This window comes from Kwoniella dejecticola, chromosome 2 (genome assembly GCF_000512565.2).
Source record: "Kwoniella dejecticola CBS 10117 chromosome 2, complete sequence".
In the NCBI taxonomy this organism is placed as follows: Eukaryota; Fungi; Basidiomycota; class Tremellomycetes; order Tremellales; family Cryptococcaceae; genus Kwoniella; species Kwoniella dejecticola.
This window is the reverse complement of record NC_089302.1, coordinates 2273620-2288881: the sequence shown is the minus strand read 5'-3', so window position 1 is coordinate 2288881 and position 15262 is coordinate 2273620. Positions and strand designations below refer to the sequence as shown.

Genomic DNA, 15262 nt, shown 5'->3' with positions numbered 1-15262 from the left:
CCAATGTCACTCGTATATCTGGCATTATGCATTCTACTGATAGCTGTCGAATCTTGATCTCGCGTAGGTTGGGTGAGCAGGTCATCGCAAATCAGAACCTGCCAGCGTCAATTCACATCAGGTTAGGGGTAGCGTATGAAAGGTCAATTGTCCGTGCATGCGAGTCAGTCCTGAAGATCAAAGCGCTCCACAATTAGTCAAAAACAACAACGACCAACTTGATTTCTTTCACATTCGAGCATCAAAAGCGAAATTCGTATGAAAGTGGGATCAACAATGCCAATACCTACACACCTCAAACCTCTTCCGACACCTTATGAGGCCGACGGCCCAGTTCCAGCCCACCGGGACAATGACCACCGTCAGCATCATCGACATGGACATGGACATGACCATGGAGCTCATGGCGAGACGCATCCCTTAGCTCACTCTGAACCTCTTTCGCCGGTTCATCAAGCTCATCTACCTCAACGACACACTCACTTCGAGCCACATCACCATCATCAGCGACATCATTCTCGAGGCGAAAGAGAAGGAAAGACACGATCACGACCACAATCACCACACCGTCTGGAACATGAGCCTCACGAAACCGTCCCAATGCTTCAGCAAGAGCACCATCATGGCAATCACTCACACCATCATCGATCCCAGCCTTCTGCTGACCGATCCGACCCTCATGTCCATCATCAAGCGAATCAACAGCTGCACGCGGAACATCCACATGCGGCTCAAGGCGAGGCGTCTCATCTGTCACCGCCAGGATCACCTAGAACCCCTAAATCGCCTACTCCACTGTCAAAGAGACTCCTCTGGGCTCTGACGAACAAGCCGACGCTGAGCAAGACATGGGAGAAGAGATCGTACGCCGATCAAATGAAGACCGCGCCAATGCAACTGGGGAACACGAGTGACCGACTCAGCGCCCATGGCCATGGAAAAGAGAATTCACCTATGAGTTTGCAGGAGTGAGTAGATGTTCAATTCAACAATACGACGAGTTCACCTCTGCGCTTGCTGGATCCGTCACGGCATTGATGACGATGACAGGAGCTCACACAATGTTCTTTCCCTCTCTTGGATGCCCAGGTGTTCTTCTCCTCGAGCTCGACCAATGTCGTTTTACGCTTCCCCAGCTGACATAGCGGCGTTCAGATCTTTGCCATTCGTCGAAGGGTATCCGCACGAAGGATCACATGCTCACTCTGCGCCCAATCTTCCTGCGCCGGCTGCTAGAACTTAAAGAATACGATTATAAGCCGATTTTGTGTATGACAGGCTCTGATGCTAAGGCGTGTGCGATTGAGCTAGCTCGACCCTTCTGACTGGGAAGGATGAGTAAGACGAGACGACTTTAGATGATGTTCATACCATTTGCATTCACTTGGAACTAGGCCGCATATGCGAATGATCAGACCAGATGATCGTTCTCAACTCTCATGTATTCGTTTCATGTCATGTCAACACAATGTGGAATTATTGACCGCCAGCAACAGGCACAACGCGATGAACGACGAAAGAAAAGATACCGATACATCTCAGGTGAGGTGCGACCCATTTAGACAACACGCATGATTATGTCCATGTCTTTCTTATCCCGTTTCTCCATTATATGAGCTGTCACTGTACTTTGCATGTATAGTTGTAATGCCTCAACAGCCTGTGTAGGTGATATGCATCTTATCTAATGATCGCTCGAGCTGGGCCGATCAGACCTCTGACTTGTCGGAAGATGGTCGATGTTGATCGATGTTGTCGCAGAGATCTTCGACAGTCTTGGGATTAGACATCTGTTCGCTTGATCAGCACTACTTCTTCTGCTTCTGCAATCTAGCGAGACATCTGGTCAAAGAACTCACTCGGAAACAGACAATCGTCATCTTGCCATCCTCAGGTAGAGTCATCCTGACCATCTTTCCGTCAGGATATAGCGTCAAATGCGAGTACAATTTGGAGTTCAGGATCAAACGGTGTACACCATCAGTCCTCATGACTGTAGACCAATGCTCGAATCAGTCAACCAACGTCAACGGAGGATTACAAAAGCATCGAGTCAACTGACCTAATCTAGCGCCACTTCCGTCTGTCCTGCTAACATTCAACTTCAAGAGTCCAACACCTCTTTCCTTCCATCCTACACTGCCTTCATTCGTGTATAGCCTAGTACGCGTCTGGAAGACGGTGTCTTCTCCCTCTTCACCGGTGGTAACTATGCAGGAAAGGTCAGTCAGATCGCACATTGAACGTCGTGTCGCCTCTAAACTCACCATCTTGTTCTTGCATCTCAACCTTCTCCTCGGTGTTAGAATTATCTCCCTTTTCCTTCAAGATATCCCCGAAGCTCGACGGTCCAGCTTCTGCTTTTGCTTCACCCTCAACTGGTGTAGTCTTTTTCGTTGAAAATGCCGAAGAGGTGTTCGAATAGGTCCCAAAAGCTGAACCCTTGACAGGGGCCGAGCCGAAAGCTGATGTGGCTTTAGCAGAGGAGGCAGCAAAAGGAGAAGATGTGGAGGAGAAAGAACCGAAAGTGGCTTGGGGCTTCTTAGCTGGTACTGGTGCAGGAGCAGGTTCAGCGACAGTCGGCTCGGAACTCGGTTCGGGAGCGGGCGTGGCTGAGGTGGCTGCTGGACTTGCTGTTGTCGATGCGAAAGGTGATGACTTCTCAGAGAATGATCCGAATGTGGCTTGCGGCTTTTTAGCCGGTATCGGAGCTGCCAAGCCTAGAGAGGACGATGCGTCGGCAGGAGGAGTGGGACTCTTGATAGAAGCGAAAGGGGAGGCGGATGAAGCGAATGAGCTGAAGGTGGTTTGCGATTTCTTGGCAGGCGAAGCAGTGACAGATTTGTTCGCCTCGGTTGTTGTCTACGCGGGAATATGAGCGATGATGACAAGCGATCGACTGTTGAGATAGGAGGACTCACGATTTCGGCATCTTTGGAACGCTTTGAGCTGAGATCGTCCTCCTGCTTGGCGAACGAACTTTCACTCCTATTGAGAGCCTTCCTTTTGAGATTATCCCCGTTCGCGCCCTCTACCTCTTCTTTATTGATTTCCTCCCATGAGCTATCAGCGGCAGCAAGGTCGCCATCTTTGGCATCAGCTTGTATATCCTCGTCTTTTCCGTTTTTCTCGTTATTTGTTGGAGTCGGTCGGGATTTTTCTTCCTCGTAAGACATCTCTTCTACCTTCTTTCTCACTTCTCCGACTGGCCTTTCCTCGTTCTTGCTGACCCTTTCGGTGACGGCGTCTACTTCGACATCTTGAACAGGAGAACGGTCTTCTCCCTCGACTTCGGCAATATCGTTAGGACCAGGCGACTTCCTGGAAGAAGAACCCACTCGATTCTTCTTAGTAGCGATGGGATCAGGTATGGAGGACCCCGCTTGCGATGGTTCCTGCGTTTTCTCGGGATATCAGTCAGATCTTCAAACAGTCGGCCAAGACGCCTACAGATAATGGTGTGGAAGACTTACTAATGAACCTTCCCGAACTCGTTTCAAAGACGCATTTCCATCTGCGCAAGATATTAGCACGGCGTAGCGTATCGATACATTTGCTGCTCACTCACCTTTCGTGGAGGCTTCATTATCGCGTGTGAGTATCTCCTCATCTGCCTTATCAGAGGCGGGCGAAGGAGATGCCTTGGTAGACATGAGGAGATCAACTCCGGAAGTTGCTAGCTTGTACAAGTGAATGGATTGACGCTGCTGCCCAAGGATAAGTCTTCCGCTTGTACGGCACAAGAGTTCCGTTTCGCTCTTAGCACTGTGCAGGCAGTGACGGAAGGTATCGTGTTGGTATGAGGCCAGAGGGTATTGTTAAGTGGGATAGCGGATTGAAGTGTGAGTGTACGAGTAAGAGTAATCACGCGCCATTGTTCAAGTTGCCAGTTGTTGAAATGGTACTAGCGTTCCTCCACCCACCATACAACGTTAGAGTAACCCTGAATCCATATTCCACCTCATTCACAATTCATCATCATCCATATCGCATATCGCATTACTCCTTTATACCAGCTTCGATCCAAAAGTTCAACCTCATCTCTACACCTTGCACACTATCGGTCAACTCATCAAGATGGCTTACTTTGCTCCAGGCTTACTGTATTCGTCGACCTCGATTGCCACCGCCATCGGTCTCTATCTCCTTTTCACCGGTAAGCCCATCATTTATACATCTGCCTGTTGTTTATTGAATCATCGTGCTGATCCTGGTTCTAGGCCAAGGAGAATCGTTCAATGTCGGCAAATTCCTTGCAGAATCAAGTCCGTACGCATGGGCTCTTACAGGTATCGGACTCTGTATCGGCTTGAGTGTGACTGGTGCAGCTTGGTACGTGCGCTCTCAATTCCCTTCATCAGAGTTATTTCGCTAAGATATTGCGGTAGGGGTATCTTCGTCACTGGTGCTTCGATCTTGGGTGGTGGTATCAGAGCACCAAGAATCAGCACAAAGAACCTGATCTCGTATGTGACGCATCTGGTGTTGCAGGCCGTTGCTAATACAAAGTGCAGGATCATCTTTTGTGAAGTAGTAGCTATTTATGGTAAGTCATAGCCAGTCTTCTTGATCAATTAGAAGCTCATATCGCTTCGTCAGGTGTTATTATCGCAATCATCTATTCGTCTAGAGTCAATGGAGATGTGGAGAATCTGTACACAGCGAACAACTACTATACTGGTGAGCCCACTTCAGCTTGCTCTAGATCGGTGCTGACGTAGTTTGTGCCAAGGTTTCGCTTTGTTCTGGGGAGGATTGACTGTGGGTATCTGTAACCTGCTTTGTGGTATCTCAGTCGGTATCACCGGATCGACTGCTGCTCTAGCAGATGCTGCCGATCCTCAGCTCTTTGTGAAGATCCTTATTGTAGAAGTGAGTCATGGCAGACCGAGATTATGTTATACGATATAGCTAAACTGACGATTCATCCAGATCTTCGGATCTGTGCTTGGTCTTTTCGGTCTTATCGGTAAGCTTACTGAGAATAACATCTCGGTGTATCATTGCATGAAGCTGATGTATATCTTTCCACCATCAGTCGGTTTACTCGTCGTAAGTTCTGTGACCGCGGTTCATCTGCATCAAGCGCTAATTATGGTGGTGTCGCTAGTCCGGCAAAGCTGAAGACTTTGCTTAATCGGTATGATCTACCTGCACAATATACGATTCATCTCCATGACTAGACTGCATGATCACTAGTATGCATCAAAAACCCATATGGGTGCCGATCTATCGATATTATACATATATAATTTGGTGTGTCTTTGGCTACAAATTGCGTTTTGCGCTTGCTCGTATTTTAGATTCGAACGCCGGATTCCGTATTGGTGTATTGACGGTATGGAAGGGGTTCAGGAGGATCTTTGACACCAATGAACGTTAGCTTGTATTGATACTCATTGCCTCATAGCTCATGACCCACTTTCACGTAAGACTCCCAGACATCTAAGAAGAATAAGCGTATTCCATCATCATTCTTCATGTCGTGTAATAGGATAAATTTGACTGTGACAACATGAGCTCGAGTCCTGCGATGTTATCTCAGAACATATACGGACATACCGTTAGTCGCTATGTAAGCAGAAACGAGCCATTCATTATGCCTGTCTATGTTCTTGAGGTATCTGCAATCCGATCAGCTTAAATCGGACGTGAAACAACGAATCATTTCAACGCAAACTCACAGACTACCCGTACTTTCCATCATTTCCTCAACACTATCCAAGCTCTTATGAGCTATCATCTGACACATGGCCCTATCTCGTTCCGGTCCCGTCTTAGACTCTCCACTCAATAAGCCTAGAGTACCGCCGACCTTGGCCCCTGGTCCATCTGCACCCAAGTCTGAGCCATTCGCAGCTGTGAACGTCGACCAAGAGGGGAAAGAGGAAGTGGAGGAAGCCGCTGATGAGCCTGGAGGTGGTTTAGCTGATGAAAAAGATAATTCGAATAGCGGTGAGTCCAAGGGCGATACTACTGCGAGGTAGAAGGACATGATAGGTACAAGTCTGCGTGGACTGTGTTGCAATGTGAAGAGATATGCTGAATGGAGATGTATGGGTGTATGGATGTTCGGATGGATGAGTAAATGCGATTATTGTTATGGTAGGATGAGATTCAGGGTTAAATAAGCTATTTATGTTGATACGCGCAGAGACCTCCTTCAAACCCACATCCACATCCACACCATCCTTCACTATCTCTCTCTTTGTTGTCTATAATCCAATCAGTCAATCTATATCCTTTGCTACCAAAAAACCATCAGTTCGCCATCCGCTTCGTCACTGACACGAAAAGGCTATCAGCCGTAGACCACATACATCCCGCCCAGGCACATACAACCTCGCGTTCATCTCGACAACTGTGGCGACGCGAGAATAGGTAGAATCGATGATCCAGTTGGAATCAATATAAATAAACACAACATTGGTTCAGGAGAGCAGTCTTCGTTCTGGACCGATGGGTCATGACTGTGCGGAGGTCTTTCGATTCACGCATTGTAAGCTGTTGACAGTCCTGACGTTTCTATATACTGATCTAAAGATATACGATTTCGCACAGTCGATAAATCATGACCTCCCTTTTCGGTAAGAAGCATCGCTCTTCAGCGTCGGCCTCTTCAAGCCATGGAGTATCTTCGCCAAACGGACTGGGATCATCTGTACCATACAATCAGATCCCTTCGTCAGGGCCACCTCCCGTCGCCGGCCCCTCGTCTAGAGCCGGTCAAGATGTATCAGGTCGAATGATCAGTCCACCCAACACCAATCCGATGTTGACGGATCAAGGTACACCAGTGAACGTCAGCAGACGGCCTGATGGGCTACCCATGCCATCAGGAAGAAGGAGATCGAATAAGGAGGACAGCGAGCGCGACAGAAGGTCGAATATGACGGATCCTGGTCGAAGAGGAATAAGTTCAACCGACCTGCCAGATCAGTCAAAGCGAGTAACAGCCGACGCAACGGGAGGCGTGCGGTATAATCAACCTGGTATAGTCCTCGACGCCTCTTCCTCCACCGGTATACGCTATCAGCCTCCTGCAGTCGTCACTCAGCATACCGGTCGATCTCCAACTCCGTCAGAAATGGGTGGTCATGGTCAGTCCAAACATCCTTACGCTGCGGGATATGGTTATCAGGATCCCGAGACCATGTCGATACGTTCTGTCTCGTCAGTCAATTCTCAACGACCTAACCGAGACGGACGGTATCCTGCTTTTGATGGTGCCCCTCCTGCGAGGTCAAGTGTCTCAAGTCGACACGTATACCCTTCATCCAACGGTAGATCGACACCGATCGCGTCCACCTCAACGGCTTCTCTCGTCCCGCAGACTCCACGTACAGAAGAATTTAACTTCCCACGTCCATCCGATGCCGAAATAGAGCATCTTTTTCAGCAACTACTTGAGAACAGGGATCTTGACACCTCCAAACCAAAAGGAGTACCTTCTATCTCGTCACGAAGCTCTATATCTTCAACGATATCCAACATAGCCAAAACCGCCGCGTCAATCCCTGTAGAATCAAAATGGCAGATGGTCGAAGCAGACGCTCGTAATCGGCATGACGCTGCTAGAACGGCTCGCCGGAAAGAAGAGGAACTGAATAGGATGAGTCATGGCAAAAGGGTTGACGCCAGAACATTGGATAGAACCACGGCTGAATGGTATCTCACGAAAGCGTTGGACGGGAAATTGACGGTAGATCATCTCAAAGCTCTGGATATCAGTCTGAGAACGGAGACACTGGAGTAAGTATTTCCGCTGTTCTTCCGCGATCATGCGTTACTGATGATCCACAGCTGGATGGACAATTTCATGGCCCATCAGGGCCAAGTAGTGCTTGCAAATTATCTAAATGGAATCACGCATCGCAAGGGAAAAGGGCCGGTCGATGGAGGATTGGAATTGGAATTGCTGAAATGTTTGAAGAGGTCTTTGGGGAACAAAGTGAGTCTCGGCTGGCTGGGACGTAGCTGACAGTGTAGGCCGGTGCACAAGACGCTTTCCAGAAACCACAAGTCATCAACGCTATAGTGTCCTCCCTAATCTCCCCTCACATCGTTTGCCGCAAAATTGCAGGAGAGATACTGGTCTTCTTTTGCCACTACGATGAAGAATCAAACCCTCGTCTGGGTCTCCGCCTTGTTTTATCAGGATTCACCGCCCTTGAGCAGCAGATCAATGCTAGTGTGGCTGATCTGGCGTATAAAGTCGGTAGATTCGATGCTTGGCTAAGACAATTCGAAGCTACAATAGATGGAAGAGGGAGGATGGGCAGCATGGTTGGCTTAAGCAAAGATCTGAAAGGTCTGGACGATGGTTCCCTCATGGACTACTGCGTGAGTCAAGGAAACCTTTAGCTGCTGACCGTACAATTGACATCGGAGCAACCGCAGGTCACAATGTTGTGCTTGGTTCTTGGTCTTATGTCCGGCAAGGACATAAAAGCCAGATGTTCGGTACGGGCGCAATTAGAATCAGCTGGAATTCTCAATGTTTTCTACAAAATCAAGCAATGGGGAGATGATCATACTACTCGAATGATAGTCGAATATGAGCTGGAATCGGAGAACGATCGTCGAGATTTGGTCGACGAGGAAGACCGCGAACTGCTCAAATCCATGCGCAGTCCTGAAGATGTTTTTCGCGCTCTTCTACAGACGACAAAGGGGACCAAAGCCAGCGCGTACCTGCTCAATGCCCTCAGACATCTGCTGCTGATCAAGGGAGACAACGAGGAAAAGGTCCGGTATTTCCAGCTTCTCGACAAGCTCATTACCAGTATCGTGATGAGCGATACCCCGGATCTGTCGCAAGATTTCTCCCGCGCATTCGGCATATCAGTATCGCATTTAGTGGGTAAATTTGTCGAGCAAGATAGGCTGGACGAAGCTTTATTGGAGCTGGGAAACACCAAAGCCGCGCTTGCTCGATCGAAGGAGGAGAAGAGAACTCTGCAAGAAGAAGTATCAGCTGGTGATGATGGTTTAGTCGGCAAACTGAAAGCTCAGGTATCAGACCTGGAAGAGAAGCTCAGGAGGTCAAGAGAAGCCACCGAGACCGTCACCGATCAAATGGAGGGCATGAAGCGCGATTATGAGCAGCGTATAGCCGATCTAGAGTTGTATATACAGGAGCTCTTCAACATGCTGCGGGAAACCAATCATCTCGACCAGGTGCAAGAGATGACACACGGGCCTATCGATAGGAAGAAGCTGATCCATGATTTGCGGGAACAATGGGAAAGGAAGAAGACTATCCGGAAATTGGAGGGCAAAAGCCGGAAGAAGACCTCACGCCCAGGTTCCACCATACTAGAAGAGGATTCAGAAGAGGACGGCGAAGACGAAGATGGCGAAGTCATGGAAGCGGAGAAGATAGCCTTAGGGGGTCAAGCCAAAGGGGAAGTCAAGAGAACTAAAGGAGAAGCGCACCGAGAAAGGAAGGCTATGTCTGGCTCTCAGTTTATGGATGCGGAAGAAGAGCGAGTCAGAGCTCATATCGAAAATACTCTAGCCAAAGGAGCAGACTCCGTGTCGCCAATCCGACCGCAAGGGGCTTCTTCGCGAACCGCTCGTAGAGGGGATGATCTCACTCCTACACGACGAGCATTCGACATCAATGCTCCTCCTGTTGGCGAGAAATCTATTTACCGCCAATCAAATAAACCAGGATTACCACCTCGATTCCTTGAAGAAATCCGTTTCAAAGCTTTGTCTAGGAGTTCCTCAGCACCTGCCGGCTTAGTCGCTGACGAAGAATTGGATGATGGCGATTACAGAGATAGTCAATTCACTCATCGCACCGATGGTACCGGTTATACGAGTGGCTTATCTTACGAGCTGCGTACACCAGGCAATCGCGATAGCTTTAGGGTACAGGTTCTTAGCAGAGCTAAATCTATACGTCATGGTCTCAACTCTGATGACATCCTGCCCGAAGAGGAGATAGGCGACCTCTCGACCGTGACAGAAGACGAGGAATATAGGAAAAGCTCAGGGTCCGAGGCGAATACACCTGTCAAGAACGTTGGTCCACCTTCGCCGATACCACTTGTTGCTGGCCCATCTCTTGCCCCTCCCCCGCCACCACCACCTCCGCCCCCTCCGCCGCCTCCGCCTCTCCCTGCCTCGTTCAGTCAACCTCCCTCTATATCCACTACGCCTTTTGGAAGCCCACCTCCCCCGCCTCCTCCACCTCCACCTCCGGGTGCTTCGGGCGTTGTTGGTGGTCTGCCGATGACGGGCATGTCAAGCGTCCTTGCAGGAATCAAGGGTGGAGTATCGCTCAAGAAGACAGGCGGGGCTGCCTCGCCTCCTCCACCGCCTCCACCTCCCCAAGTCTCGCCCAATTCGTTGCCAACGGTCGCTCGAGCACCTTTAGGTTCGATCAGCTCATTATTATATGGATCTAACGATTCACGCAAAGACATCGGTCTCATGGCTAGTAAAAAGATGAAACAGCTCCAATGGGAAAAGGTGTCGAAAAATCAATTAGCGAAAACCGTTTGGGGTCAAGCCGATGATGTCGAGGGCGAATTGGTTGATAAGATGAAAGCTGTCAATCTGTGGGATGAAATGGAGGACGAATTCAAGGCGAAGGAAATTATCTATGACGCCGTCAGTACGTGGACCTTCCGATTTTATCCAAATTGCGCCGCTGATGATTGGGGCAGAAAAACGCAAAGAGACTGAGCTTCAAAGTGTTCTCGCGCCTGACCATCGTAAACGTATCGGTATGTGGTATCTTGTGAACTGAAAGCAGGACTGTCACTGAGTACATGACTTCAGAAATCCTTATGGCTGGCCCCACTGCAAAGAGTTTCAAAGATCCAGAACGGCTGTCCGAAGCTATCGCTCACTTCATCAGCGAGCTGTGTACCGAGACCTTCCTACATGAATTGCAAGGCGTCTTACCCAATGACGACGATGTGAGTCATCCTGCATGGTCGTCGGACTTTCACTAATGCAACGCAGCGTGGAAAACTCCTTACACATTCCGCCGATACCGAAGCCGAGCTGGAATTGCTTCACCCTGCGGACCGATTGATGGTGCGACTGATACAGCTACCACACCTCAACGATAGGGTCAAGGGCATGCTGTTCGAGGTCCGCTTCGCGCAAAACATGGACCTGCTCGAACAGAGTCTGACTGTTTTGAAGGGTGCTTGTCACGACCTGCGACACGCCGAACGATTCCAGAAATTGCTCAACGTAATCCTGACCATGGGCAATTATCTCAACGGAACAAATTTTGCAGGTGGAGCTTTCGGTTTCAAGATCGCCAGTATCAACAGGGTAAGTCCACGCGTAGCGAAGAATGTGGATGTTGGTCATGCTGATCCGGCATATTGCAGCTCGTCGATACGAAATCTAGTGGAGGTGGTAATCTGCTTCATTTCCTCGAGAAGACTGTTTCGCAACATTTTCCCCATTTAGACGGCTTTTTGGATGAATTGGCCAAGCCCGCAGAAGCTTCCCGAGTCAACTATGCGGATATGCAAGCGACCTCCAAGAATATGCTGGACGAGATACGCAAAATAAGGGACTCCCTGCGGAATAACTTTGAAGAAGGCGTTGATGGGTACACCAAGAAGATGTTCCGCTTCTCCGCTGTAGCAGAAGGGCGTTTACAGGATCTCAGAGACGGCATTATCGGCGCCGACAAGGATTTGAGGGAGGTCGAAACGTACTATGGGGAAGGCGAAGAGATGGGTCGACCCTTGCAGAGTCAAGACTTCTTCGGTATCTTCAGGACGTTCACATCATCGTACAGAGTGAGCATATAATTTGTTAAGACTCGCTGTTCATTGCTCATTGCTTCCCATAGTTCTGCCGATCCCAAAATAGAGCTAGAGCTGAAGAAGCTGCCGCACGAGAGCGAAGAGCGGCAGCGAAAGCTGCCCTCACTCCACAGACTACCGGCGTATCCACTGCTTCACGTGACTTAATTGACGGTACAATGCAACGGCTCAAGGTGGAGGGTACGCCACGTGTCAAGCGAGAAAGACGTGCTCATCTCCCTCCGCCCAGCCCTTTACCACAAACTACCGACTTCTCCGATTTCATGCTCCCACTCTCAGCCGGAGATACCGACACGCTAGACTTTGGATCTTTAGCCCAACGTATGATGTTGGATGAGAACTTCTTCCCTGGCTTATCCTCTTCAGGTGGATTTGGAGAATTGCTAGATCCGGGATTACTCAGTCCAGAACCCACAGGTGGAGAACCACTTTCCCCGGAGTCTCCTAGTCCCAACCCGCTCACAATGGCCGATCAAGAAGTCAAATCCCTCTTACAGGCTGCAGGTGAGGAGAATGGACGAGCTTCTCCTTCGCCCCTAGAGAAAGTCACAGAACAGGACGAAGAAGAAGGGCAATTTGTTGATTAAGCGATGTACTATTCTCTTACCAGAAGGACGTTTGATGTGAGTCGTAGATATATACTAGGCGTTATTCTTCCTCTGCCTTCGGAAGTGATTTGCACGGCAGATGACATGACATGCATCGGCCACGCTGTATCGATGACAGAACATTCGAATCAGATCGATCCGAGGAAGATGAATTACGGCAGTATGCTTGAATGATGAGTGAATTCCTCACGCGACTGATTATTTTGGATGTTTGTGATTTCTGTGCCGAGATACGTTAGTTGGTAATCAGATGACCGATTGTACCCTGAATATAGTTGTCTTTGTTTACCTGGCCCTGTGTTTCACCCTTGAACCACAACTTCAAATCGGTACCATGACTATGCTAGCATGACGACGGACATGTATCCTGCATGGACACTAGACCAGGGAGGGGTCGAGGATTTGGTGACTTGCTCTAACTCGAAAGTATGTCTTACTTGGATCGATCCGGCATGCCGATGTTCATGTACATATGTCAGCGAGTCCTATTGTGCGTTTTCGCGTTCCTTTTGAAAGAGAGAGAGTGTCATGAGGGAAAATGTGCCGGGGGCTTGGCGCCTAGGCTGGTTCAAATCAACATAAACATCAGACATGCAAATAAACATGACCTTAGGTTCCCATACCGATGACATCCTCCGCATCGGTCAACCGGACTTGCAGGGTAACATGACCTTGACTATTTCATGCTATGCTAAACAACTAGGAGAGGGACAACGAGGAAAGGGAAAAGACAAGTAAAATCACACGCCCCCCCTTTAAATCTATATGGAATTAGCTCGGTACCGTATACAGGCAGATTTACGCACAGACCTCGTATTCCTATTATGGACAAGACTTCACTTGACCAGCCCAGTCTTGTGTTGCTTGGCAAGTGGTATGACTGACTGACAACATATCCAATAATATTCATCTTGTTCACTATCTGATATACGACGACAACGACCAACCTTAACGATTAGAAGGACAAGAGGGAATAGTGAGACAAGAAGAAGGAATCAGTTCACAATACACACTGAATTTCACCCCACGCTCTTTCACGTCGACTTTGCCATCCCTTCCGCACTGACCACTCTATTGTGTGTTTCATCAAATCAATCATAACAACAAATACACCGCATTGTTCTCTCTCATTCCACTGCAATTCTATGGATCAGGACAAGAGACCAAGTTGATTGTTTTAGTCCAGGTAAGTTTGCCCTTTCCTCGCTTTCCTCGTCCTATTCACCCACCACTTCAACTCCCCTTCACAACGTCACAACTACGCCGCAAAGCTTCACATCCTGTCTGGAACAGTGCATATTTCACACTCTTTACAACGCTTCCTGACCGCCCCTCTCCACGACCTTCGTCTATTCGAATCACTTAAATCTTCAACAGATCAACGCTAACTCCTCATTCATCTAATCGAAACAACAGATTTTCATCTCCAACTACATTCGCTCATTATTCACAACTCGAACAACTCAAGCTTCCCTTCAACCTCACGAAACCCAATAAAACCATTACCAACATGTTACCGTCAACAGTCACACTCGTTGCCGCTTTCCTTCCCCTTCTCGCCTTGACCTCTGCGTCAGCTCACGCCCCTCACCCACCTCACCTTCGACACCGTCGCATCAGTCAAACCATTCGACATATCAAGGAAGGCGAGAACTCTCCTAGAGCCATCGTCGCTCCGCGAGAAAATTCTGGTCATGCTCAAGCTAAGAAGGTGATCAAGAAGAACGTCAAAAAGAGAGGTGGTCAACAATGTCGTCCTCGACAAGCCGCTACTACGTCCTTCGAGGCCGCGGTGCCCACAGCCACCACCGCTTCAGCAGTCTCTTCGTCTTCGGCTGCTTCATCCAACAACAACAACAACAACAACAACAACAACAACAACAACAACGTTGACAGCGCTCAAGCTTGGAGTCAACCTGTAAATCTTCCTGCTGTACTGTTCGGATCACGCTGACTGACCTATCTTTTCGCATAGTCGTCCGCGCCAGCCGACACTTGGACAGCTGCTACTACTACTTCCTCCGCCTGGTCTGAGCCATCTCAAGCTGCCAGCTCCCCCGGAGGTCTTTCTGTCTCAGGCCTGTTAGCCATTACTGATAAGTAAGTCGATCATCTTGAGAATAAGGCTGACGTACCTTTGGTAGCTCTTGTGGTTACTCCAACGCCGACAGTAACGCTCCTAACGGTGTTGAAGGCTGGCTCAATTGTGGTGTCGATGGTGGCGGTTGGACCCCACCTATGGTCACCGCTGATCAATTGGTTGCTGCTGAACTCACTGCCGATGGTGTCTTCGCTCCTTGTGGACCTTATATCGACAAATTCAACCAATACGCCTCTCAATACGGTGTTAAGGGTATCATGCTCGCTTCTTTCGCCATGCAAGAGTCCACCTGTAACCCCTCCGCCACCGGTGGCAACGGTGAGGCTGGTCTAATGCAATTGGCCTCGGTCAACTGTGGTGGCGCTCCCGGTGGTGACTGTTACGATGTCGACTTCAACATTCAGCGAGCGGCGCAGCTTTTCTCCGACCTCATCAACGCTCACGGAGGAAATGTCCTCACGGCTATCGGTTCTTACAACGGATGGCAACCTGGACTTACCGTCGGTTCCGCTACTGCCGCTGCCAGCGAAGGCAGATGCGCCGCCCAAAACAACCTCGATTACCTCCACCAATTCTGTAACGGTTGGATGCAAGGAAAGAGCGGTTACGAGCTTGGTTCTTACTGTAAGTATTCAGATCAGTGCAAACCAGTATAGTGATAGGATACTGCTGATCTTGCGCAACCCTGTAGTCAACCTCAGACACTGCTAAATGATCATCGATTCCACGATCTCTGACTCTTCACC

The 15262-nt window shown here is 49.1% G+C and overlaps 6 protein-coding genes across 6 annotated transcripts; 4 read left to right on the top strand and 2 right to left on the bottom strand.

Annotated features, from left to right (window-relative positions):
• Positions 1-276: 276 nt before the first annotated feature.
• I303_102279 (uncharacterized protein) lies at positions 277-1243 on the top strand (the record flags this gene model as incomplete). The annotated part of the gene is made up of 2 exons (XM_065968515.1): positions 277-968; positions 1090-1243. 2 exons carry the CDS (start codon positions 277-279, stop codon positions 1241-1243), a joined length of 846 nt encoding a protein of 281 aa, XP_065824587.1.
• Positions 1244-1709: 466 nt separating this feature from the next.
• Positions 1710-3653, bottom strand: I303_102278 (uncharacterized protein; the record flags this gene model as incomplete). The annotated part of the gene is made up of 7 exons (XM_018404941.1): positions 1710-1790; positions 1860-1993; positions 2063-2209; positions 2268-2862; positions 2922-3395; positions 3474-3514; positions 3569-3653. 7 exons carry the CDS (start codon positions 3651-3653, stop codon positions 1710-1712), a joined length of 1557 nt encoding a protein of 518 aa, XP_018265222.1.
• A 424-nt stretch (positions 3654-4077) lies between these two features.
• On the top strand, positions 4078-5137 carry I303_102277 (V-type ATPase, C subunit; the record flags this gene model as incomplete). Its single annotated transcript, XM_018404942.1, has 9 exons — positions 4078-4156; positions 4221-4332; positions 4389-4466; positions 4515-4546; positions 4600-4680; positions 4733-4872; positions 4933-4969; positions 5039-5052; positions 5111-5137. 9 exons carry the CDS (start codon positions 4078-4080, stop codon positions 5135-5137), a joined length of 600 nt encoding a protein of 199 aa, XP_018265223.1.
• A 131-nt stretch (positions 5138-5268) lies between these two features.
• On the bottom strand, positions 5269-5995 carry I303_102276 (uncharacterized protein; the record flags this gene model as incomplete). The annotated part of the gene is made up of 4 exons (XM_018404943.1): positions 5269-5361; positions 5423-5505; positions 5563-5624; positions 5685-5995. 4 exons carry the CDS (start codon positions 5993-5995, stop codon positions 5269-5271), a joined length of 549 nt encoding a protein of 182 aa, XP_018265224.1.
• A 576-nt stretch (positions 5996-6571) lies between these two features.
• I303_102275 (uncharacterized protein) lies at positions 6572-12394 on the top strand (the record flags this gene model as incomplete). Its single annotated transcript, XM_065968514.1, has 9 exons — positions 6572-7752; positions 7804-7951; positions 8014-8343; positions 8401-10627; positions 10680-10739; positions 10795-10934; positions 10981-11301; positions 11361-11780; positions 11834-12394. The coding sequence occupies 9 exons, from the start codon at positions 6572-6574 to the stop codon at positions 12392-12394; spliced, it is 5388 nt and encodes a 1795-aa protein (XP_065824586.1).
• Positions 12395-13925: 1531 nt separating this feature from the next.
• On the top strand, positions 13926-15227 carry I303_102274 (uncharacterized protein; the record flags this gene model as incomplete). Its single annotated transcript, XM_018404945.1, has 4 exons — positions 13926-14333; positions 14391-14515; positions 14560-15140; positions 15208-15227. 4 exons carry the CDS (start codon positions 13926-13928, stop codon positions 15225-15227), a joined length of 1134 nt encoding a protein of 377 aa, XP_018265226.1.
• Between the last annotated feature and the right edge of the window lie 35 nt (positions 15228-15262).